Here is a 25,134-nt window from a genome sequence, read left to right on the forward strand (position 1 = left end):
CAGGCCTAATCAAAGGGTATCAGTAGAAATGACTAATCTGGTAACAAATCTAGGCAAAATAAAACACACACTGTGTGATGTGATGTGGTTAGCAGTGCATTTCTTCCTGTTGAGGAGCAGAGTGAAAAGTTTTAAAATGTAGTTTTTAAAGAAAAACAATATCAGTTTGGTATCAGCTGATACGCAACATTTTAATATCTATACATTGAAGTAATTTATAAGCTATGTAGTTATGAGAGAGCAGACTTTAAGTGTGGGCCCACAAACAGTCCCTCGTAGTTTAAAAGGACTAAAACAACGATGCGGAATGTTCCATGTTTGTTTCTCAGAGCTGCCTGTTTGGGCCTCAGACCAACAATATGGATGGAAAGACCAGTTGATGTGGCGTGGTTCAGATCTGATCCGTTAGGGAGTGCTTTGGCACAGAGCCCAGAAATCTCCCCCTTGCATTCTCTCCCACTGCCGCTCTGCACACAACACGCAACACAGTGGGCTACATCGCATTCTTACCAGCCCTGCGCCAACTTTCACTCCTCTCTCTGTCATCATCCATTCTTCCCTCCTCTTCTGTTTTTCTCTCTCTCCCTGATTTCTCTCTCACAGCATCAGTCAAATGTGCCAGTTTGAAGTGTGTGCACTGTGTCACAATAGCCTGAAACACAAGAAGTCTCTTCCGCTACTACAGTGATATTAAGGCTGTCTCTATTGGTTATATTGAAAATTGAGTAATCTCCACTCTGTCAATGAAACAAGCATCTGAGCATCAACATCAGATGAGACAGATTCAAGACTTTGCTGGAAAAGATACATTAGGAAACCATTAAGAAATCTTTCAAAGCATTTTAGGAGATATTAAAGAGATTACATTGAGGATAAATGACATAATAAACTAGAATGTCCATGGGTTCAAAAAATTAGTTAAAGATGCAGAGAAAATAAATGAGACTCCTAACAACCGTGCAAGACCTGGTAGACCACCAAAACTGTTCCCATCAGATAAACAGCACTTAAAGCTTTCGTCTTTGAGAGACAGGAAAAAATCAAGCTCCACTCTTGCTTCAGGTCTGAAAATATCCACAGGTGTTTCTGTCCATCCTTCCACTGTCAGGAGACAACTCAAGACTATGAGTCTGAAAGGATGTGTTGCTGTCAAGAAGCTTTTATTGAGGAAACGTAACAGACCAAAAAGAGAAGCTGCTAATTATGATGCCATGTTTGTATAACTGTGGCATTCAAAAATACTTTCTAATTAAATTGTATTATCTATTCAATATGTGGTCTTCTCTTTTTATTTTTTGGGATATATCACTTGGGATTCAATCATGCTGTGGTAATACACCCAACAGTGTATTCAGTCTCTGTAAGATCTGGTCTTACTGCACTAGATCGGGGCTGGAAGTCCTTGAAAGAGCAAGCACATGCACTCTGTCATTAAGACATTTCTGCTTCCGTTAAAAGCTCTTAAATCTTCTCTATCACAGATCAGATGCTCTTTGATATCTGCATGTTTGAATAGCTCAAATTCCTGTGGGCAGTACCCTTCGACTTGGTCAACACACACCACGCACTTCCTGAATGTGCTCTTATCTGTAGACTCCTGCCTGTCTGTAATAGAAAACTCTTAACTTGGCCTTCCTTTTACAACATACTGGAGCATTTCTGTCCTTCTCCCACAGCCTCACTGCAGAAGGTGCAGGTCCTATTAGTCAGAGCCTTAACAGCCAAAAGGCCTTTCCTCATGGTGGATCAACTTTGCACTCAATGCTTTCTGCTGCTGTCAGGACTCCAGAGAATCAGACTGCAATCACTGAGTCAGGCAGAAGGTGGCCAGAGCCAGGTAGAGCAGTCTAAATGCTTACTGAAGTAAGAGTATTCTCACTGCAAAGAAATGGTGATTCAAGCAGAAGTAAAAGTAGTCTAGTAAAAACAACATGAGTAGGAGGAGAGAAGTATCAGGTCAGGAAGCCCTCAAGAATTTCAAGTTTCCTACAGAACTGTGGAGGAACTTCATAGTATATCCGGTATCTATTAGCATAGATCAGAGGTCTGTTAGGTGTTATTCTTCCTTTTTTCAGGATTATTTTAACCTAGAACACAACACTAGTTCAGAAGTGTGAGCAACAGCATAGCTATACAGGAACTGAGCCAACAAAACAGAGTAAAATTAAAAAGATAATTCCACCACATCTTTTCATAATTTAGTGGTTGAGATGTAAACAGTCATTCAGTGTAGTCTGATGTGAAATGGTGCATTGTAGAGTAACTTATTCACAGTGGTGGCCTTTCCAATCCCACTGACAGTTGACTGTGGAATATCTAGTAGCGAGGAAATTTCACAACTAGACTTACAGGTGGCGTCCTATCACGGTACCACGCTGGAATTTACTGAGCTCCTGAGAGCGACTCGTTCTTTCACAAATGTTTGTAGAAGCAGTCTGCATGTCCAGGTGCTTGGCTTTATACACCTGTGGCCATGGAAGTGATTGGAACAGCTGAATTCAGTGATTTACATGGGTGAGTGAATACTTTTGGAAATATAGTGTATATTTAGTAAAAGTGCTATCATTTTAGAATACTGAGAGATCCATTAAAGCTTTATATAAATACATGTAAATGATTAATATAGCCAATCTGTAAATTAGCCAAGTTAACAAAGCTTTCTAACTCACAGTAATGTTTATTAAAGACCCTATATCATTGAAAACCTATTTTTCTTGACTTCTTTATCCCCTTAAATGGCCAGGGCCCACCAGCAGGCCCAAAGTTTTTTTACACACTTCTGTAACCTAAGAATACCCAGTTTGCATTGAAGACCATTTAGTCACCAAATAATAAACCTTAGTATGCAATAAGCCTGAGATTTTAACGGGTTAAATAAAAATTTAATTTAGTATGTAAACACTGCTAAAAGTTTGAAAGTGCACCATTCACTCTTCAGCCCACATAGTCTGTATATGAAAACTAAGCTGCAAAAATTGGCTCATTTTGAATGAATGTTTGATTGTTTTGTGATGCCATGAAAACTCATTTTCATGTACCTGCCTATTCAGCCTACAGCAGTTTAGCACCTCCCATTTCAAATCCAATTTCAAGTTATAAGGAGTGTTTCCGCCAGGCCTGTTTTTATAAATGAGACACAATATTACAGAGCAGCCAATCAGAACAGAGAGTCTTAAAAGCACAGTAACAAAACCAGCCTGATTAGTTGTAAGGGATGAAGAGCTTGGAAAATTGTCATGTAAAAATAAATCATGCTTCTGTTTAGTACATAAAACAAGCTAACTTTTATATGGAGGAAACAGTGGACTGAGAACTACACTGCTAAACTAACCTCTGATATGAACCCAAAAAAGTGAAGTACTCTCAGTATCTGTACTGTTAGTACTAAAAGCTCATAGGCAGAACAAAGGTGGCTTATCAAATCTTACCCCTGATTATGCAATAGATAAGTATTTGCAAAGCCTTGAGAGATGCAATGATGTGGTCATGAGAAAACTGAAACATTAACAGTTCTAAGGTCAGTCCTTGGATAGAAGTGGCCTTGTACTGTGCTGTGGTTGGTTCTGAGCCCAATTTGGGCTTTCTGTTTGCACGTATGGTGTTATGTTGGGAAGAGCTGGGCGAGCTAGAGGTGGGCTAGAGTGTGTTTTCCTGTCTCACACTAGAGCAATGGTGAAAACTGTCCAACTACGTCATCTCTAGGATACAAGTAGGGAGGTATGCACATTCAATCGAGGACAACATTCCTTACGGCAGGGATTAACCTTCATTAAACAACAGGCACAAAACAACACAATGGCAGAAGTCACAGTTATTGCCAGCAATAACGAAAGCATAGAGTTCTCACTGAAACAAATAGAAAAAGTCAGAAGTGCGAACTCAGAGAATGTAAATCGAGTGTAATGGTAATTTATAATGCAACTCTGTAATTAATCATGTAATTGTGTAATTACACTGAAATATTATAGCAAAACAATAATAACTCAGATTTGGATGTCTGTAGAGCAGGGCGTATTCAAATCTCTTGATTATGCCAAACAAAGGGACAGCGAGTTAGTAACCGAGAGAGAGAGAGAGAGAGAGAGAGAGAGACTAAATTAGTACAGGAGGTCACTGGGGTGGTTACAGGCTTTAGCACTGCTGTGCCTAATGAACTCCATCAGGTGAATTCACTATTCTATTCTGCTCTACTCTCTTTCCTGCCTGTATTATGTCATTTGTCATGTTATGTAATATTCTGTAGTGCAGCATTGCTTTCCACAGCCTCAGCGGTTTGACACAATTCATCATTCTGCATTTTTTTGTGTTTTCATCTATCAATGTTTTCTCACTACAGTACCCAGCATGCATTACACCAATGTGGCATACAACCATTGGGAACCTCCCCAGTGGCGATAAAGAAATCAACTGATGTACAGGTTAATAAATGCAGATGAGACTGCTTTTACAGTCCTAAAGCTGTTCTAGTTTTTCAAAAGATCCATGCATCGTCAGAAGGGGTTTTTCTTAGTCTTTACATGGGAAAAACCTCACTCTCAAGACTATTGTGGCATCACTGCAGGAGGTGAGCACGCATGTGTTTACAACAGATGTAGCAATGGCTGCTTTGACAACTTTAATGAGACGAAAGCCAGAAGGCCCAGATTCTCAGGAGGCACTGCTAATTTGAGGACCTAAAACAAATAAACTTTCTTCAGAATGAATAATTCATAAGTATTTTACATATAGTATACATGGATTTCAAAAAGGTATTTCGGCGCTGTTATATGACAGATTTTGGACGTTTTCCTTTTTTTCTTAAAGCATATTCAATTCTATTGAGAGTAGATTCAATAGATGAATATTATTCTTGAAAACGGTGTGCAAAGACAAACAGAGACATCACAGAATCTCCTTTAACAAAGTAGGTTATGAAACCTCTGCTTTAATCTTTAGCCACAGATTACACTAACAGTGTCTCATCTAGCCTTTCTCGTCTTGTAGCTGCTGTCACCCATGACAACTGCATTAAATCCTGCTCATTTCCATCATTATCAGCAGCAGCATCACGACAGACTGGCTGGCCTTCTAAATGCGATGCCAGTGACAAACCACACAGGATACGATGGCTGAAAACTTACTGAGGTGACACTTCTCAGCAAGGTTAGAACAGAACAATCGCTGACTGTGCTCTTACTAGTAATGTTCCAGAATGGCATCTGACTGTGCTTTTACACATGAAAATAGCAAACACAAATGTCATGTAGACACAATGGGCATCTGCAAATGCAAACTGGGGGTCCAATCTGATCTTATACGAGGTCTAATTTCTGTGATCTGAGTGTGATCAACCTCCAACTGTGTTGAACTGAAGTATAATTACTTACTCCACTGGTTCAATAAGCTATTCATGTGCATCTCGAGGGTGGATGGTGGAACAGTCCGTCAAAGCATTACACCCAGACAAAGCAGGGGTGGCTGGTGAAGTCCTATTGAGACAGCAAAAGGGGGAAGCAGACACACACGCAACGATCAGCACACACACACACACTGAGCAGCGAGACACACAAAGCACTACTGTTACACTAGCAGAAGTAACACATGTACACAACTCACAAGTACACACTCATGAAGCGTGGCACGAAATGAACGCAGTGAAGCCACGACCAAGGATCCGATCTGACCGTTTACTAGAGGGGAAACCCTGAAAATGTCTAACATGAGGAGTTTGATGTGATCTTAAGATTAGGCGGGTGTGAAATACAGTGTTTAACACCTAGAGGCCTTATATGTCTGTCTAGACTCCGGTGAACCCTGTCAGAGTGAATTCCTCACTAGGTGTTTGTTGGGCCCTGGAGACTACAGCTGAAAAGTCTTGGTAAGGCTAAGCTCTTGATTCACACGTTCAGCATTAAAAAGGACAGGAAAAAGTGAACCATCATTCAGGAAGGATGGATAGATGAAAGTAGGGCTGTGCAATATGATAATATTTTATCGTTATTGGGATAAATTGTCACAATACGGTTTTCTAAGCGTATCGTCAGTACTTAAACGACACTAACTACGTTTCAGTGCAAAGTGAGCATAATCAGACCTGTTTAATTAGATTTAGTGCAGTGCAGTTTGCGCTGATGGTGGTGATGATGACCGTTATTATTATTTTTATTAGTACTAGCAGGAGCAGTAGTAGTATTGTGTTCTTATATACAGGTTCTATCTTGGCTGTCCAATGTATTAAAAACTAAAATAGAAAAACGAAATATCGCAATGCAAATCGTGCATCATAATGTCTTGAAGTATTGTGATATATGTTTGCCATATCGCCCACCCCTACATGAAGTGATGGCCAGTGTGACAATGTACTCCTAGAAATGCAACAATGTGCTGGTGAACAGACGATGACCAAACATTTTGACTCATATGTTTATGTGCAGTTAACTAGGTTTCAATGCAGCTAAACATCCAGCAATTAAAGGCAGCGCTAATGAATTCAAACCGAGTGTCTACTTACAGCGAACTGCAGCTCCGCTGTACTGAAAAGTCAGCTGTGTAGGAAGGAAACGGGCCCGGATGAAGTGCTGAAGCGGTTCAGATGAGAGACGCTCTTTCTCTGAGGCAGGAGGAGGCGAACTGTAGCATCGCTGTAGCAGCGCTGCCCACACCAGCGCTTTTTCCGCTGTCTCGCTCGCTCAGAGTGACAACGTGCCTGACGGCGCTCATTTTTTTCCCCCACCTGTATTCAGGCAAGCGCCGCCTTCTAGGACCTGATTGGCGAGGACGTTTCGCCTCCTGCGCTGTGATTGGCTAGCCGGGTCACGCCTCCTGATTTAGCGTTGGGTAGTTGTGTTAAAGCCCCTGATTTGTTATTGGCTGGCAGTGCATGCAAAGCAGTCAGCCAGTGCTACAGCAGAAAGCAGGGCTGGCGGAAAACGGGCGGGAAAAGAAAGAGCAAAACTACCATAGAAAGACACGTTTGGTCGGTTGTCATGGAAACCAACTGCACTTACGTCACGAGTTAATTCAGTTCAGTCCTACCTCTGACAGGAAAAGGTATAAAAAAAAAATACACACTGTATGATCACAACTGTAACTACATAGTAACATCACTATCACTAAATAACAACTAAACAGTTGTGTACCTTCTGTTAGTGTCAATAAATAATTTAAATAAATCATAACTATTACATAATAACCATTATTAAAACGTAACTATCAGCAAATAATAACTACAGCATGAAAATATAATAACTCACTACTTCTACATAATAACAACCACTCAAGGATAACATAACTATCACTAAATGATAACAACTACATAATAAAATTCACAAACAATGCATGAAAATGACTTAGTAAGAAGTGAGAACAAGATAATTAAGTCATGGCCACGACTTAGTAAGGCATGAAAATGAGATGATTAAGTCTTGACAACAGGTTAAGAAGGCGTGATCTTGTTCCCATATGTTGCCAAGTCATATTAGGATCTCGTTCCCACACGTTAACAGTGTGGCCATGCATTGCTTTGATTCATATGGGATGTGCCATCAGCATGGCTCCATCACTAAATAACAACTACTACATAATAACTACCACTGAATAATCGCTACTTCACATTAACTCTCACAAAACGATAACTACACAGTAACTACCACTATATAATAACTACTACATCACTAAATAATAACTACTATATAATAGCTGTCAATAATAATGAACAGCTACCATTCAATAATATCTCAATAATAAGTGCTAAGAATAAGTGCTATGTAACTACCACAAATTAATAACTACTACATAACATCTTCCTTTAATAGTACATCCATCCATTTTCTAAGCCGCTTTTCCGCCAGGGGGGTGCTGGAGCCTATTCCAGCGGTCATCGGGCGGAAGGCAGGATACACCCTGGACAGGTCGCCAGTTCATCGCAGGGCAGACAGACAGACACAGACAGTCACTCACACCTAGGGGCAATTTAGCATGTCCAGTTGGCCTGACTGAATGTCTTTGGACTGTGGGAGGAAATCAGAGAACCCGGAGGAAACCCACGCAGACACGGGGAGAACATGCAAACTCCACACAGAGAGGACCCCGGTCACCTGGCAGGGGAATCGAACCCAGGCCCTCCTCGCTGTGAGGCAACAGCGCTACCCACCGCGCCACCGTGCCACCTTAATAGTACATATTAAGTCTTAATAACTACGACATAACAGCTTCCTTTAATAGTAACTATTAATTCTTACGTAATAACTGCTACATAACATCCTCTTTAATAGTACATATTAAGTCTTAAGTACTAAATAGCAGCTTCCTTTAATAGTACATATTAAGTCTTAATAAGTACTACATAACATCTTCCTTTAATAGTACATATTAAGTCTTAATAAGTACTACATAACATCTTCCTTTAATAGTACATATTAAGTCTTAATAAGTACTACATAACAGCTTCCTTTAATAGTACATATTAAGTCTTAATAAGTACTACATAACATCTTCCTTTAATAGTACATATTAAGTCTTAATAAGTACTACATAAGTTTCCTTTAATAGTACATATTAAGTCTTAATAAGTACTACATAGCAGCTTCCTTTAATAGTACATATTAAGTCTTAATAAGTACTACATAACATCTTCCTTTAATAGTACATATTAAGTCTTAATAAGTACTACATAACAGCTTCCTTTAATAGTACATATTAAGTCTTACTTAATCACTACTGCATAATAACTACCACTAAAGAGTATATAATAACTATTGCTAAACATCAACTACTACATAGTAACTCCCACCACATAGTAAATATTACTAAACATGCTCCACTTAATCGTTAATAATAACTGTCACTAATAAAGTCAACACAACTGGAGAGAAAAAAAAGATAACTTTCTTCCAAAGAGTGGGTTGAATTTGAATTTTAAAAGCTGGAATTTGTTGAAATCAACCAGCTAATAAATAAATACATAAATAAATAAATAAAAACTGTTCAGGTATACAAAACAGATCGCTTCGAGCTTGTAACTCTGTAACGAGGAAAAACCAGTAAAACTGCAGGTGTCAGTCAGGAGAAGAGGATAACAATCACAGTCTCTCTCCTAATTTCACTGCATCTCACAGACAGTGTTCGCCATCTGTTCAGACTGACAGAGACCACAGTGCTAATGATTCACCATGCTATTTCTGATACCGCACCATCTCTAACACTGTACTCGCTAACACTGCACCGTGAAAAGGGCCTCATATGTCTCATTTTCCTTATTACAGTCGTGGTTATTGAGGTCTTCTATAAAATGACCACACAGAATGACTTTGGGGCTGAGTTCAGCTGTGCTGCTCCACAGTACAGTGAAATGTCACATTGAGCCTAGTTGTCAGTGAACGCATGCACTTTGCAGGTTACTGTACAAGAAATCTTACTAAGGCATGAAGCATTTTGTTTATCCACACAGTGACATGTTGTTCAGCGCGCAACACATGATTTAATACAGGGTGTCTAATGTGTCTTCATTCCAGGAAAGCTCCTTTAATCATCACTGTTCCACCTGAAAGAGAAACAGCGCCCTCGTCTGTTGAATATCTGTACTTACCTGCTGAAAGGTAAGCTTAACACTTCTCATTTTACAAAAATAAAGTACTTCAAGCTAAATTCAGAGCAAAGTTTGGTTTCATCATAAATCATGACTCATAAATGATATGATATATGTATGTATCTACACTCTAAGCAAAAGGTTGGGTAGAAATTGACCCATTTTCCCATGGGTCATTTTCACAACCCAGTGCTGGGTCAATATTGGACAAATATAGCATTTGGTAGACCTGACCCAACATACTGGGTTATTATTCTGACCCAGCATTTTAGGTCAAGCAATTAACCCAGCAGCTGAATACTTTCAACTCTATTGCTGGGTTAAATGAATCAAATACTGGGTTGTTCTTGTCTGTTGCTAAATTTGAATAACTTTGATTAAAGTTAAAGCAATGCTGAAAGTCACATAATATGCAAAAGCTTGAAACAATCACTTTTAACCACCACAAATGTAGTGGTTTATTTTAGACATTCATATGTAGGACATATTAATTGTTACATGAAATCCATTGTGTAACATGGGAAATATTGCACATATAAAACCATACGACAATGAATTACATTAGTTAATGCAATTTCTTACATATATATACTTACATATGTAGGAAATTGCATTAACTAATGTAATTCATTGTCATATTAAAAATGACAGTTATTTATCCATTTTGCACTGAATTAATACCAGAAAATGATCACAATTACTGTTTTTCATAACTGAACTGGAAACAATAACAATGTATTTAAGAATAAGAAACATTCTGGATTCCCTGTAACAATTTCAGTACTACTTATGAAACGAGTGCCCCAATATCTTTTGAGGGTCTTCTAACATTTCTTTCTCATTCTGGAAGCTGATCATGCGTGGGCATCACTGTTCAGTGGCAAAAATAAATCCCATAAAAGTCTTACTGCAGGGATTCCTGACCTGGAAGCTCACACACACAACAGTCTGTGCTCCCAAACTGGAGAACACTGCTGGGGGTGGTATGTATCAAATACAAAGAAGGCTTTAAAACAGATGTCAGCTGCTCCAACAAGTGTGACCTGCTCCACAGCTTATCCATTGTCTGGTAAAAGACTGATCATCTCCTACAGCTGAAAGACATAGATCAGGTCAGGTGACTTTTGTCTGAGATAGGAACTCCTCCATATTATTACCAATCTGTTGTGAATACATACACAGCCTTAGTAATTTTATAATGACACACACACACACGCACACACACACACAAACACAAACCAGCCACTTCATTAAGTACAGCTCCTTGTTTCTACACTCACTGTCCATTTAATCAGCTCCACTAATAATAGCGCTTCATAGTTCTACAATTACAGACTGTAGTCCATGCATTTCTCTATATTCTCTGTTAGCCCCCTAATGTCCCCTAATAAATAAGAGATTTCCCCATAAACTTAGTGCATAATTTCTATTTTTTTTGCTGAGTTAAAGATAAAAAATAAAGCATAAGAAATGATAAATGTGTCATAACGTTCACGCTTGCCACATTTTATATTTTTTTATTTATTTTTGTTCTCTGTAGAGGATGTATCAACGATTTTCACATAGATGATCAACTAAATGCATCATTTGACTATATGGACACCTAAAATGTTTTGTGTAACTGCATACTGCATACTGAACATATTCCCAAGGCTTAAAGACAAACCATTTCAATATGGACATTTCTTCTTCTTTTGATAAGGCACAAAGGCATTATTAATCTATCATTAATTATTATTAATACATTATTCATCTGGTCAAACATTCAATGGTCAGTTAGCCTGAGCTACAACATTGTACAAGTTTCCAGTGTTCTAGTCTCCTTTTCCCATCCAAACCAGTCTGTTAGGAGCAGCTGTATTGTAGCATCAACACGACAAACCAGCACTCTGAAAGTCATGCCAGATGTTCAGCAGTTGGCTCGGCGTAAAGCCCGTGATGATGATTCTCTGTGCAAAGGTGCATTTGTCGTACTCCAGGCGACGGATCTCAAACAAGTTCTTGTAAGGTAAAAGTGTCCGAGAGAAGACTGGGCGGACATTTAAGTAATGGAGGCACAAACCCACATAAACATCCTCCATGTCAATGGGGCGCACAAATCTAGAAGCCCTTGATATTTTTTTAGCCAGGTCAATAGAAAACACATAACCAGCTCCAGACACATAGGGTGGGAATAAGCTCTCTGGATATACTTCCTCAGACAGGAACCACTTGCTGTGTGGATTCCTGCGAGGGTGACCATCGTTAATGACTGACCCTGTGATATAGTCCTGATGGGAAGCCTGGTTTTGGAGGTGGTGCACGAGATAAGGCACATTGACGAAGATGTCGGCGTCAACCTTCATGGCATATTGGGCTGAAGGGCAGTAAGTAGCCAGCCAGTTCATGATCATCATAGTTTTGATGGTGAGATTGCGGTAAGTATCCAGAAAGTCCATTTGGATGATATCTCCATAGGCTTTACTCTCCTTTTGAAGATGTTTCTCAAGATTTGTATTGGGTTCACTTGGCTGTCCAGTGAAAAACAACCTGGCAATGTCCACATTTGGGAGTAAATTGTCTTGACCCCAGGTCTTCCTAATAGCTGACCTGGACTTGCTGTCTTCTCCTGTCACTGGTATCATAAACACCACAAAAGGATTTCTCCTTTCACACAGTTTGGGCTGGTTGAGGATGTATCTGTACGTGGATGGTGAGATGACCTTGTAAAGCTCATCTTTTAGAGGTGCTAAGCTCCTAGAAGGCAACCCTGACACGCTACTATTCCAAAGAAGGCAAATTAGAAGTGAAACCAAGATAGTTGAACCTAACACTAAGTATTTCAGCAGCCTAGACCTCAGAGACTTTAGCATTGCTAAGCTGTTAGAATTTAACAACACATACCAAACCTAAGAGGAGCGCAGAAGTATGAGATTAGGCCAGTAATTCCTCAGATTCTTGCATGGAGTGAAGAAAAGGTTCATGTTGCATTTAAAGTCAGAGTTCCTTCCTGGTCAGAAGCAAAACAGCTCCATAATCTTCATGCTCCTCCTCCTCCTTCCACCAGCAGGCCACTCCCAAAGCTTCTATAAACACACAGTTACTGTGTCTGTGTCAGCACTCTGTTGCCAGATAAAACAAAGCAGTGGGTTGGGCCCATTAGCCTCAGCCCCTTTCTGCCTGCAAGACAGTTTATGAGCAGACGTCAGAGAAAGACAAAGCAGGTTGGGTGGAGGTTTCCCTACCTGAAAATACTTCCAGTTTCAGGCTGATGATCTTACCAACTCTGGGACAATTTGTGCAATTTGTGGTTTTTAACTAACACACACACACACACACAAGACACTGTGGAACAGACTCTCCTTCTGGGTAGTTTTATCTAATACTATTAACAAAAACATACTCATTTTACTCAATTTATACTCATTAAGAATACATTATTAGTAGCTGAGAGAAATCTTTTTTGCCACAAACATCTTCAGTTATGTAGTACGCAAGAAAAGCAACCCTTTTTCAAATTCACTGTTTTTGTGAGGTTGAAAGCCTTTATCTGCCTATTCAAGCTACAGCAGTCTAGCTCCACCCACCCAGTTTCAGACACAGCCAGTTTCAGACACAGCCTATATATATATATGTGTGTGGGTGTGGGTGTGTGTGTGTGTGTGTGTGCCCTTTAATGCAAACGATGCAGGATGTCATCCAATGAATATGTTCAGAATGCACTACACATTCCTCTTGGAATGTTGGAACGGAATGGCATGTGTGGGAAGGTGAAAGATACGATGCCATAGCCTTTAGTTCATTCAAATTGCATGCAAATGTATAGCCCTATTTCTTTATCTCTTATCTCAAAATGATGAACACTGAACACTGATTAAGCAAATGGTTGTCACACCATTTCAATACACAATAACATGTTTTCACTTAGACAAAGGAATGGAGTACAAATTAATATAATTAATATACAGACACTATTTCCTTATTTCTATCTAGCACTGATGTAAAAAAATAGGCCATTTTGGTGCTTCTGTGTAAAAAGAGACAAAATGAATAAAACAATGACTTTGTTTTTGTAAACAAAATCCATTTTATTGTAATAGGGGTTACAGAGAAACACCTGTTGTTCACCCAGTTAAAAACAAACAAACAAAACAATCAAACAAACAAAACATATTCAGATACCAGAGACTTAATTTACACAGGTATTCCATAGGGTCAGTGGTTTAGTCTATAACAGGAAAGGCTGGGGTGGGGTGGGGTGGGGGGGACACAAAGACTCACTCTGTATATTAATTCATTTTGTGTACAATACCTTTATATAAATGTACAATGCAGATTTTAAAAAAATGAAAATGGCCTTCTTAAAGTATTCATCTGCCGCACAATATCACCTTATGACTCTCGATCATTATATGTACTCACGAACTTGCTTACCTCAGTCACATACTGATATAGGTCCTGCCTTTACTTTCCAGAAGATACAATTGAGAAAAATAAAATAAAACTCATCACCTCTGTCGTGTGTTCCAATGTCATTACACTGCTAAATTCACCAGTGCAGAATGAACCCCTGCACACTGAAAGTGAAGTGTAACTTGGGTTCATTTAGCACTAATAGCTACCTGTAGAATGCCATAGGTGTGGCAAGCCATTTTAGCCTTTAGCTCACATTATGTTGATGTCAGAAATTCAATCTGAAGTTATTCAATTTTGAAATGATAAAAATTAAATTTGTATAATGTAAAAAACTGAATTTCAAATTGTACTAGCAATATTAGATGTTAGCATATAACATTTCAGCTCTCCCTAGAAAGAATGTATGGCTTTTCTCAGTTCATTTTAACATGATAAACTATTTTTACCCACAAAATAAGTTATGTAAAAATTAAAATTTGACATGCTGAAATTTTAATGATTACACGTTGAAATGCAATTCTTACCAATATAAATTTATTGTTGTTTAAGAATAGAAAACATGTTTCGTATGAACAGAAATTTGTAACTTTTACATTTGAATGTTTACCTTTTTGTAGTATTTTCAATTAATTTTTTTTAAATTCAAACCAGTTACAATTATAACTTTTCCTTAAAAATGTCCTTGTTTACTTCTGAAAATTGAAATATTACATGTTAAACTTGATTTTACCCATTGCACCCACCAAACTGCAATCGGAAAATCTATGAATTCTTATTAGTGACAGCTAAAATCTTTTAGGCTAACACTAATTCCTAAAACTACATTTTAGAACTCAGCATTCTTTTCACAGCAAATATCACTTTTTGCCAGTATTAACATCACTTTTCACTTGTTTTTACTAATCTTAAAGTGAGTTTCTGACATCAAGGGCCTGTGGATTGAAAGTTAAAACAGTTTGCTTGGCTAAAAACACTCGGAAAGGTGCATACGGTTGGAGGCGGCGCAGTGTCCTGTGCACTGTGCGAGCCGAGATGTCACCCATGGTAATGTTTAAAAATGTTTACAATGTGCTACACATGCCACTGTTCCTTAGAACTGATCACTTGCAATGGCAGGAGTGGGGGAAGAGGGGGGGTACGAAGAGTTATGATGCTTCACACTGAGACTAATATAGACAAAAAGGCTCTGGGCCTCTTCATTGGATGACCGCCAGATGAAATGCAAGCTGCATTTTGTAAAAGTGAAGAGGCACCAAACACAAAACAAGACCACTAACAGACATTCTGCCCTTTATACATGAACCAAACATGAGCTACAGTCTTCGATATAAACTCGCCAAAAGGGGTTTTTGGATCGATGCCACTGAAGAACCACTAAATATTTTGAGTGGATCAATCTATAAAAGAACATTTTTCTAAGTAACTCTAACTGCCTCATCTCTAGTATATAGGAAATTACAACAGGCAATAGTTTAGACTTGGGAAAAGAACATAAATCTATTGACTCAAAACACAATATAAGTCAACGGGCAGATGCTTCTATTGTCAGCATGTCAACAGATTTTCTGCTCATTTCCAAGTGCAAGAAAATGACTGTCCTTGGTAACGAACAGTATACTACAGATGCAGCAGACAGAGATTAGCTGGAGTATTCCATGAATTGAAAGGTTCTTTAGGGAACCAAATATGGTTCTTCTGTGGGTTTGCTCCAAAATTCCTCTTTGTCACTTCTGTCAACAACGTACCAGATGAAGTACCAAAACAAGTGATATCATATTTTATACTCTGATGGAAAATGAACGATTTCGCTACCAGTGTATGGATTTCTTACATGGATCTTGGCATGGCAGTCTTTGGTGCGTATGATTCTGATGTTTTGCATGGCCCTGAAGAGGGTGTGGTTGGCTGTTGCCGCTGACTGTCAGGCCGGCACCTATCACACTGGTGCCACACGCCACCGTGGATGAGCTGTAGCTCAGAATGAGGGATTATGGACGACATTTTAAACTGGGTTACTGTGAGTGTAGGATTGGAGATGTGTGCGAGAGAGAGAGAGAGAGAGAGAGAAAGAGAGAGAGAGAGAGAGAGGTTTCTGGCAGGAGCTTTGGTAGCTGAAGGGGTGGAGCTGATGCAGTAAGGGCAGATTGGTGGGGTGGGGGTTGGGCAGATGTGTAGAGCCGCTTTACGATCGCTTTCTCCTGCCCTCAAAGTTCCTGAAGTTGGCTGGTCTGATCTTCATCTCAGCAAACTCAATGGAGTGCTCGTGGCCCTTCCAGTGGAACCAGTTCACACCCTGCAGGAAAAGATCATTCAAAGCACTGACTTAGGCTTGGTTAAAAAATTCTCTGTTTGTCATTGTGAGATCTGCTATTAATATACAGTGGCACAAAAAATCAATTGGATGCTTTTTAACCATTGCTAAACTTTAATGAAGTTCTTTAGGCAGGGGTGCCCGGTCCTTTTAATGGAGATCTATTAGCCTGCACAGCTTAGTTCCACCTCTAATCAAACACACCTGATCCATTTAAGGCCTTCAGAAGCACCTAAATATTAGATAGGTTTCACAGAAATGTCAAACAGTGCTGTCATTCAACTTGTATTCATTTATGGGACTGTAAGCAGTTTTAGCATAACATCAAACCGATGGTGGACTATTTGTATGGAAGTATTCCTATTCTTTTCCATGGAAGTATGGAAAAGAAGTCCAACCAAACTGCACTACGAGTAAAGCACAGAGGTGGAAACATCAAAGCCTGAAGCTGCTTTTCTTATAATGGTGGTAGTCAGCTTGTGTTCACTGGATCATGAACTCACAAACTTGCAAAGAAACTGCTCTAAATCAGACTGGTCATCTTTTGCAAGAAAACTTTGCCAAAAAGAAACTGTCTTGGAATAGTCTGTTTAAAATAAATGCAAATAGGTTGAAATTTTGTTCTCTCAACATGATGAACTTGATGCATATTGAAGTGTGGCACAAACATCCAAATACTTTTGGGGCCACTGTATCTAAAGCTGGCGGTGAAACCTTTTTGCAACTTCAGTTCCTTGAAACTTACATGAAACAAAACTCTGCCTGAGTTGTATAATGTAATGCCTCCTGATGCAACTCACTTGAAACTTTGAAACTCAGCTATATTAGTTGCCACAACAGTAAAACAGTTGTCATTAAACAGCCATGATAATGTACCAGGTGATAACATTACATAAATAATATTGCTTATTTGCTGGTAATCAGTTAGCTTAACTAGCTAGTTCGCTAGCCAATGATTTATGCTAGCTTTATTTTTTTGCCTTGTTAGACTGCATATTGTGATCAATGTAGCTATATTTTCTCCTCTCTTGACAAACATCTACTGGCATAACTGAAATGATTTTGAACTGCTTGATTGTGAGTGCCAAGCTGCATGAAAATGATGTTTCACACAATTTGTACTCTGCAACTTGCAACTAATTTGCAAGTGAGTTTTACCATGTAAAGCAAGCCAGAAGTGTAAAACTGCACCCATCTTGGGTGGTGATTTAACTGGAACTGACTAAAATGAATCAAAATAATATTCATTATTCATTATTAACACAATAATCGTGTGTTGTTTTGTTTACAAGTCAACATATTAGATCTATATTACATGATAAACATATGAAAAAAAGCTTAGTACATTACATTCTCAGAAATAAAGGCATGAAACTGTCACTGGGGCAGTACCCCTCTTGTCTCAGGGGTGGTACCCTCCAAGGTACATCTCAATACTTTTAGTCAGGGAACATAACTGTACCATAATCCAGTGAAATGATATTTTCTAAGCGGTACTGACTCCACACCCTCTTTCGCCTCCAGACTTTTTATTTTACTGTTCTGTTTGAAAACATTAGATTATGAAAAGGTGTGTAAATGCACTTTTCCACTGGGAGAAACCTACATAAGGTTCACAGTTGGACCTTAAAACCTCTGCTGTAGCTTTGAGGATACATTTACATTGTTTGTACCTTGATTAACAAAAATGTGCCTGCAAAGCACCTTTATTTCTAAGAGTGTAGCTTTTATCTATACTCCACTACTGTATGAAATGTTCCTCCAGCAACATTTGTGTATTAATGTATTTTTTAAAAATAAACCTGAATCATTGCAGAGTTTAAAAAGACGTATTGCACTTTATCCTAAAGAATCATGAATCAAATCATTACAGTACTAGTGTATTAATGCAGTGTGTAAAGCGTCATACTTTGCTGTGGCTGTTGTCTCCATATCGTCCCATGATGTTGACCCGATGGCAGTTCTTATACCAGAAAGCTCCCTTGTAAGAGAGAGCACAGTTGGTGACGGCTATGTCATTATCGTGGTCGAACGTTGAGAAAGGACGGCCGTTGTGGTAGGTCATTGAATCACCTAGGAAAGGGGATCAGCAAAGCATAATTATCATAATGGAAATAGATTATTATTAAGCACATAAAAATAGGTCAATCCTTGCAGTTCAATTATCAATCTCCAACCTAAAATAAACAAGATCTTGAACACTGCATATGGTAATAAAATTCAAGGTTGTCTTTAATTTGCAGAACTTTGAAGTTGTCAGTAAAGCAGTTTGTATTGCCCAGACCAGGTTTTGTGCTGCTGTCTGAGGCTAAGTTCACATGATGTATATTAGAGATTGCATAAATGGTGATTGGTTCAGAAAGTCCCTGCTGCTGACCTCAGGAATATCTTTATCAGCAAACAAGTACTTGATGTGGAAAATTCCAACTCTCCAGTAGTGTTTCCATGGAATGTTCCCATGGAATGCATGTGACTGGTTCCCAAGTTTATTGGTTCATGTTGTACTCCGTATTCAACGCTAAGGGCACAGACAATGCCTTAATGCAACACTGTTAATCCTTAGAGGAGTCACGTAGACCTGACCCTTGAACTGCTGTCCTTGCTATGAACCTCTGCAATCTACTTCTGCATTTTAAGTGTGTGTGTGTGTGTGTGTGTGTGTGTGTGTGTGTGTGTGTGTGTGTGTGTGTGTGTGTGTGGCTTGCATGTGCTTGTTCTATTCTACAAGAAATTGAAGTCAATCACTCCCACATGCACCCCATTTCCAACTGACCCCTTTCATTTATCTTTTTCTAAGCTCTTTTTATTCCTTCCAATTACACTGTTTTGTTACTGTGCCTTTAAGGCTGGTATATGTAAATAATAATAAGCTCTGTTCTGATTGGTTGTCCTTCTTGTGCCTTCTTCAAAAAGCAGTTTGGACTGAAACAGTGTTTTTGACATGAGTGTGAATGGGTACAAAACTTCTGAATAGCTGGATATATGTAAATGTGATGGTTTGTGTGACATCACAAAAACAGTGAATTCAAAACAGACTGCTGTTCATTTCCAAATATGGGCTGCATGGATTGAATGGTATGTATTGCAACTTTAACACTTTAACTGTTGTACTACGTTAAAGTCTTTGACAATAAATAAAGAGAAAAAAGCATTTTTCTATGATATGAGCTCTTTGATGTTTGATGTTTGATATATTTATTGATGTAGATGAATAAATGAATGAAGCACACATTTAAATGAAGTAAATTAAGTGCATAACTTTTTCAGTGCATGGAACATTGAGTTAATTATAGTATTCACATTATTATGATGATTTTTATGATTATTATTATTATCATTACTACAACTACTACTAATATTAATGACAATAATTAAACAATAAAATGCTATCCACTTTTTCATTGGCTATGACTGCATTTTATCATGTAAACTGAACTGAGCCCAACATTTTTATGTTTCTGAGGGAATTTTACCTGCAGTGCCACTGTAGCCACCCACATGCACCTTATAGCGGCTGCGTGGCTCAGACACAGAGAACTTGTCATACTGAGCGTACGCCGACTCGCCCTTATCTCTGAGATCCACCCGCAACTCATACTGGCCCTGAGAGGTGATCTTATGCAGGTTAGAGAGACCTGGACACAACGAGAGGCAATGAGACTAACACATCAAGCAGAGGGATTAACCTTAATATCACTGTGAAAGAGCTTTTGAGTTTTATTATAAAGTCACAGAAGAGTTCATACCGAGCCAGAATTCATCATTCATGTCCCCAAAGCCTGCGGTGTAGTTCTTCCAGTTCCTGAAGAAGTCCAGTTTGCCGCTCTGCCTCCTGACGAACACCTGTAGTAAAATGATCCATTAACCCTCATTATCACAAACCTCCAGTGTGTTGATAAGCAACAGAACATGAGAAAGTGTGTGTTATTACTAATAACATCAACACAGTCGTGATAATGTACAACCTTTCCATTATTCTGTTGCTTTTACATAGCAGTATTGCAAAGTAAACAAAAATGTAAAGTACAAAAGTTGGGAATATTTTAAATATGAGTAACTCCTTTTGCCAAAATCGGAGGTCCAGAAGCAGCAATTACTGTTGTTTCTTAGTAACATTTTACTGTGAGGGATCATTACATTACCCCTGAAATACTATTAAACAGTGACTCACACTTATACATCTAAACAATGAAGTCAAGAAAAAGTAAAGATTGGAAATTTGTCCATTTTAAGCTGTTTAAAAAACAATCACCCAAACCATCTTTTATACACTAAATACATGTATTATGTGCAAGTGGGGAATCTGGTAGACTTGAATCTGAGCAGTCTTTTTGTTGTGTGGGTCTTTCTCCGTCTGGATGGGAAACCAGGTCACAAAGGCTGCAGGGCTTAAAAAGATGCCTAAAATACTTGGCATGGCGCCAAAAGCCGCTATGTACATTTAAACAGTTGACTTATGATTAAATAATAGTTTCCCCTTATAATTTCTCCAATTGATTCTGTTTTATTTAAAAAAAAAATTTTTTAATTCTGTTTTATTTAAAATTAAAAAAAAAAAAATCATTTGTCACAGAGATTTTGGTCACCGGTGTTATCAGGACTCTTATTTTACATTTTACCACAGTACATATTTCAGCTCTATTAAACTGCTTCTTTGGGTCGAGGCTCATCAGAGAGCAAGCATCTCAAGGCATGAGCAGGCGAGTCACACTCGCTCACTATATATAATTAATTTATTAATAATTTTGTTCATCAGACAGCTCATAACTTCTGTGTCACTGGTGTAATGTGCTTTAATGGCTGGGTAATTAAATTTTGTTAAAATAATGTTCGAAATCTGAGTTTTGAGTAGTTCTGTAAAGTGGCAGAAAATGTAGCTTGCAGAAATACATATTTGGAACAGATTTGTTGCTAAATATATGGGAACATCTAGAAATGGGTTAAAAAATCGTAGTTTACTCTTAGGTCTCACGACTGGAAATGTTGGGTGTGCTGACTAGATTTAAGATGCTTTCACTAGGAAATAGTCTTTGGAGTGTAACCTGTGTTTGTTTGATTAATGGAATATAACACAAAACAAAGGAAAAAGCAAAATGGTAATTAATGCGTCATTTATCGGTATGAATGACCAAGTGCTGCAAGACAAATCTGCAGGTAACAGATTGCTATCCTGGACGACATCTCTTCCACCCACTTTCCTCTGGTTGATTCACAGCATGCTAATAGCTTTTTCCTCAGAGTTGTGGCTCTCATTAACCACAGCGGACACTTCCCACTATAAACTTAAACTGAAACCAACAAATCACACTTACTGTATTACAGTAACTCATCTGTGGCGCAATGCATGCTTGCCCAGTTGTACAAATGTTTGTCATGCTGTAGTATTCTGTATATATTAGTTATACTATTATGTCTCATTAGACCTGCATATGTACAGATATTCACACATCTCTTCAGCTCCGTTCACATGGTCTCTTCTTTTTATGATTCTGTTTACTGCATGTTTGTATGATTTGTGTCTTAATTAAATACTTCTTAACAGTCTATGTGCTTGTGTGGTCTGCACAGGATATTGTATGTGCACTCACTAAGGCAAATTCCTAGTATGTATAACATACTTACTGAAATAAAGTGATCAGTAAAATGATACAGATGTGTCCTTTTCACAGATCTTTTCTGTCACACCTCCCGCTGGCTCAGCAGAGACTATCACCCTTCACTCTGTGTAGAACTCCAACTCCCAGAATCCTCTGGGGGATCACATGACCATGGACTCTCAGCCATCTACCTATTCAGGCTCTAGTTCACCTGATTATTGATTGCTGTCACCTGTTCATGTGCCCATATAACCTGTTTGTGTCCATACTCTGAAGCATTGTATGAGTCTACTCAGCATTCCTGAGCCTTTTGTTCCAGTGTTTGACCTCCCAGTTTGTTTTCTTGCTTGTTTTTTATAGTTTACAATTCTAGCCTGACCTCTTGCACTCTGACTTTTAAATCATTTTGTTCGTTTGTTATTTACTTATTTTTAAGAAATTGATTGACTACATTGAAAGAAACTTTCAGCCTAACATCAAACTGATGGTGGAGAGAAAGCCCAGAAAGACCTGCACTAAGGCTGCTGTTGTTCTTACAATGGTGTTGGTGATCTTGTGTTTATTGATGGGATCATGACGTGTTCAAAGATATGTTGGTCGCAATCTCAAACAATAAAAACCAGAAACACCTGCCATGTTTTGTTTTGCCAATAAATAAATAAAAAAAAATCATCAGTGTTGGACTGTAACACAATGAATGTAGTACGTTTGTTAAGTATGGCACACATGTTCCAATGCTTTGTAGGGCCACTGTAGAAGCACAGATGAATGCGTTTCAACCAATCAGGTTGTGTGGCTGTAACTAACAGGTGTATAAAGTTCATTTATTTTCATGGTAAATAAGCGGTATGTAGCCTCAGAAGAGGAAGAGCCAACATTACATTCACCACATGGGCACACTTTAAGCTACGATGCAAATGTATAACACGGATAATCATGAGAATTCAGTTTTGATGAGTGGAGGGTATTTACTCACCAGCCAGCCGCCGCCTTCTGTGGTCATATCACAGTAGACCTGCAGGGGCTGACTCTCATCACCACGGAGGTAGATGGTGAACAGGCCTGAGGTTGTGTCTCCATTCAGTAAAGCCTGAGAACAGTCCTTAGGGTGTCGGTACAGGACTCCAACTATATCACAGGGGGAGAGAGAGAGAGCTTGAGCACAACACTGATGACTATTAGTCTGTTTAGTAACAAAAACAGGCTGTTTTTGTTGCTGTTTCTTTAATACTGGTGTATGTAGACTAAATGGTCTCTTTTCTGATTGGTTGCCCTGCATTGTACCTCAGTTGAAAAGCAGGCCAGGCTGAAACACTTCTTATAACTTCAGCTTGAATGTGTGGGGCTAAACTGCTGTGGGGTGGAAGAGATGGATTTATTTTAATGCTTCTTTTTTGCAGCATCCCAAAAGCAGTGGTTTTTGCAGCTTTGTGTCCATATATGGATGGATTTGGGGTGAATGGTACATTTTGAAACTTTAACGATGTTGTCATACTGCATCAAACGCTCTTATTTCAGTTTTCCATGACACAAGCCTTTTAAGTCCATTTTATTTATACTGCAGAGTTCAGGACATTTTCAGTAAAATGTTGCAATTAATATCTTTGTACATGTCTGTCTACTGACATTAGTGATTCAAAAATGCCTGCAGAAATTGTCATTTGTAGTTTGCAGCATGTCATGACTCCTCCACAGCACAGTGTCAATGAGGCAAAAGTGCTCTATTGCTTTAATACAGCAACTCTGCAAAATAAAGTGGCAAAGCAAAAATGTCCTGAACATTGTTCGAAATAGAAACTAACACTTTGTGCCAGATTCCTGGAGATGGATTAAGCCTAATCTTGGAATGAGTGAATTCAGCTATTTTAGCACTCATTGCTGAAGCAGGCATTCAACTTGTTGTGCATAGCTTGTGTATTCTCCACAGAAAAGCATTGCCATTAGAATGGGGTGCTCTGGAGCAGCCGCACATGAGTCACCATGCAGAGTACCAGCCATCAGCCGGAGGTGTATGAAGCCCCTCAGCATGGGGTTGTTCTCAGGAGCTACAGGACCCCATTCAGTAGCTTCGGGTTGAGCTGGGGTGACCACCAAAATTTGACCTCAGTAATACTCAAACAAATCCTCACATGTTACATCATCTAGCATGAAGCCTACCCAGATAAGTAGAGGCTGTCGCTGCAGAAAAGGGGAACAAACTCTGCTAATATCCTTGATTTCAGAAGAAATGTTTGAGCAGCAGGTGTCTACAAGCTTGGATACACAGTGTATGTCCTTTATACCGGCAGCCACCTAAAACATATCAAGCTGCTTAGAATAAAGCAACCATTGTTGTTACTTAGCAGCAAGTGGTCAACGGAATGATGCATGTATAGTGATGTATTCTTATCAGATACAACAACATGGCTAGAATGATTTTCAGCCACTGTAACTGTGGGCAGGACTGCTAACAGACAATAATGCCCACTGCAAGCCATTTAGCAGGAGCAAAAACACTCATCGGCCACTTTATTAGGTACAGTTGCTTGTTAACACGAATAGCTAATCAGTCAATCACATGGCCGCAACTCAATGCATTTAGACACATTAGAGGTGGTCAAGACAACTTGCTGAAGTGCAGACCGAGCATCAGAATGGGGGAAGAAAGGTTATTTAAGAGACTTTGAACGTGCCGTGGTTGTTGGTGCCAGACGGGCTGGTCTGAGTATTTCAGAAACTGCTGATCTACTGGGATTTTCACGCACAACCATCTCTAGCGTTTACAGAGAACGGTCCAAAAAAGAGGAAATATCCAGTGAGCGGCAGTTGAATGGACAAAAATGCCTTGTTGATGTGAGAGGTCAGAGAAGAATGTGCAGACTGGTTTGAGATGATAGAAAGGCAACAGGAACTCAAATAACCACTTGTTACAAACAAGGAATGCAGAACACCATCTCTGAACACACGACATGTCGAACCTTGAAGAAGATGGGCTACAGCAGCAGAAGACCACACCGGGTGCCACTCCTGTCAGCTAACAGGAAACTGAGAGTACCACTCGCACGTGCTCAGTGAAATTGGACAATAGAAGATTGGAAAAATGTTGCCTGGTCTGACGAGTCTCAATATCAGCTGTGACACTCAGATGGTAGGGTGAGAATTTGGCGTAAACAACATGAGCATGGATCCATCCTGCGTTGTACCAACGGTTCAGGCTGGTGGTGGTGGTGTAATGGTGTGGGGGATATTTTCTTGGACACTTTGGGCCCCTTAGTACCAAGTGAGCA

At 39.1% G+C, this 25,134-nt stretch overlaps 3 protein-coding genes across 7 annotated transcripts in view; all 3 read right to left on the bottom strand.

The window, feature by feature from the left end:
* Positions 1 to 6,701, bottom strand: part of zgc:162952 (PKc_LIMK_like_unk domain-containing protein) — a 37,398-nt gene extending 30,697 nt beyond the window's left edge. Inside the window, exons 1-2 of one of the 3 annotated variants that reach the window (XM_017691255.2) lie at positions 6,491 to 6,701; positions 5,367 to 5,468 (exon numbers count right to left, since the gene is read on the bottom strand). In XM_017691255.2, the coding sequence (XP_017546744.1) occupies positions 5,367 to 5,397 (31 nt within the window). In that variant the 5' untranslated portion in view covers positions 5,398 to 5,468; positions 6,491 to 6,701. Of the gene's footprint in view, positions 1 to 5,366; positions 5,530 to 6,490 lie in introns of all 3 variants that reach the window. The other 2 variants (XM_017691254.2, XM_017691256.2) reach the window with 2 other exon arrangements.
* A 4,365-nt stretch (positions 6,702 to 11,066) lies between these two features.
* On the bottom strand, positions 11,067 to 12,606 carry b3galt8 (beta-1,3-galactosyltransferase 8). Its single transcript, XM_017691257.2, has one exon. It carries the CDS (start codon positions 12,415 to 12,417, stop codon positions 11,434 to 11,436), a length of 984 nt encoding a protein of 327 aa, XP_017546746.1. The 5' UTR covers positions 12,418 to 12,606; the 3' UTR covers positions 11,067 to 11,433.
* Positions 12,607 to 13,607: 1,001 nt separating this feature from the next.
* Positions 13,608 to 25,134, bottom strand: part of tnc (tenascin C) — a 58,973-nt gene continuing 47,446 nt past the window's right edge. For all 3 annotated transcript variants that reach the window (XM_017691250.2, XM_017691253.2, XM_017691252.2), the window contains 5 exons: positions 22,845 to 22,996; positions 20,018 to 20,114; positions 19,745 to 19,906; positions 18,181 to 18,344; positions 13,608 to 16,253 (listed from right to left, as the gene is read on the bottom strand). In XM_017691250.2, coding sequence (XP_017546739.1) covers positions 16,143 to 16,253; positions 18,181 to 18,344; positions 19,745 to 19,906; positions 20,018 to 20,114; positions 22,845 to 22,996 — 686 coding nt within the window. In that variant the 3' untranslated portion in view covers positions 13,608 to 16,142. The remainder of the gene's footprint in view (positions 16,254 to 18,180; positions 18,345 to 19,744; positions 19,907 to 20,017; positions 20,115 to 22,844; positions 22,997 to 25,134) is intronic.

This window comes from Pygocentrus nattereri, chromosome 20, assembly GCF_015220715.1.
Source record: "Pygocentrus nattereri isolate fPygNat1 chromosome 20, fPygNat1.pri, whole genome shotgun sequence".
Taxonomy (NCBI): domain Eukaryota; kingdom Metazoa; phylum Chordata; class Actinopteri; order Characiformes; family Serrasalmidae; genus Pygocentrus; species Pygocentrus nattereri.

What these genes read in the sequence shown, in the direction of transcription:
- b3galt8 (XM_017691257.2), bottom strand. Translation starts at nt 12,417, where the DNA reads ATGCTAAAGTCTCTGAGGTCTAGGCTGCTGAAATACTTAGTGTTAGGT.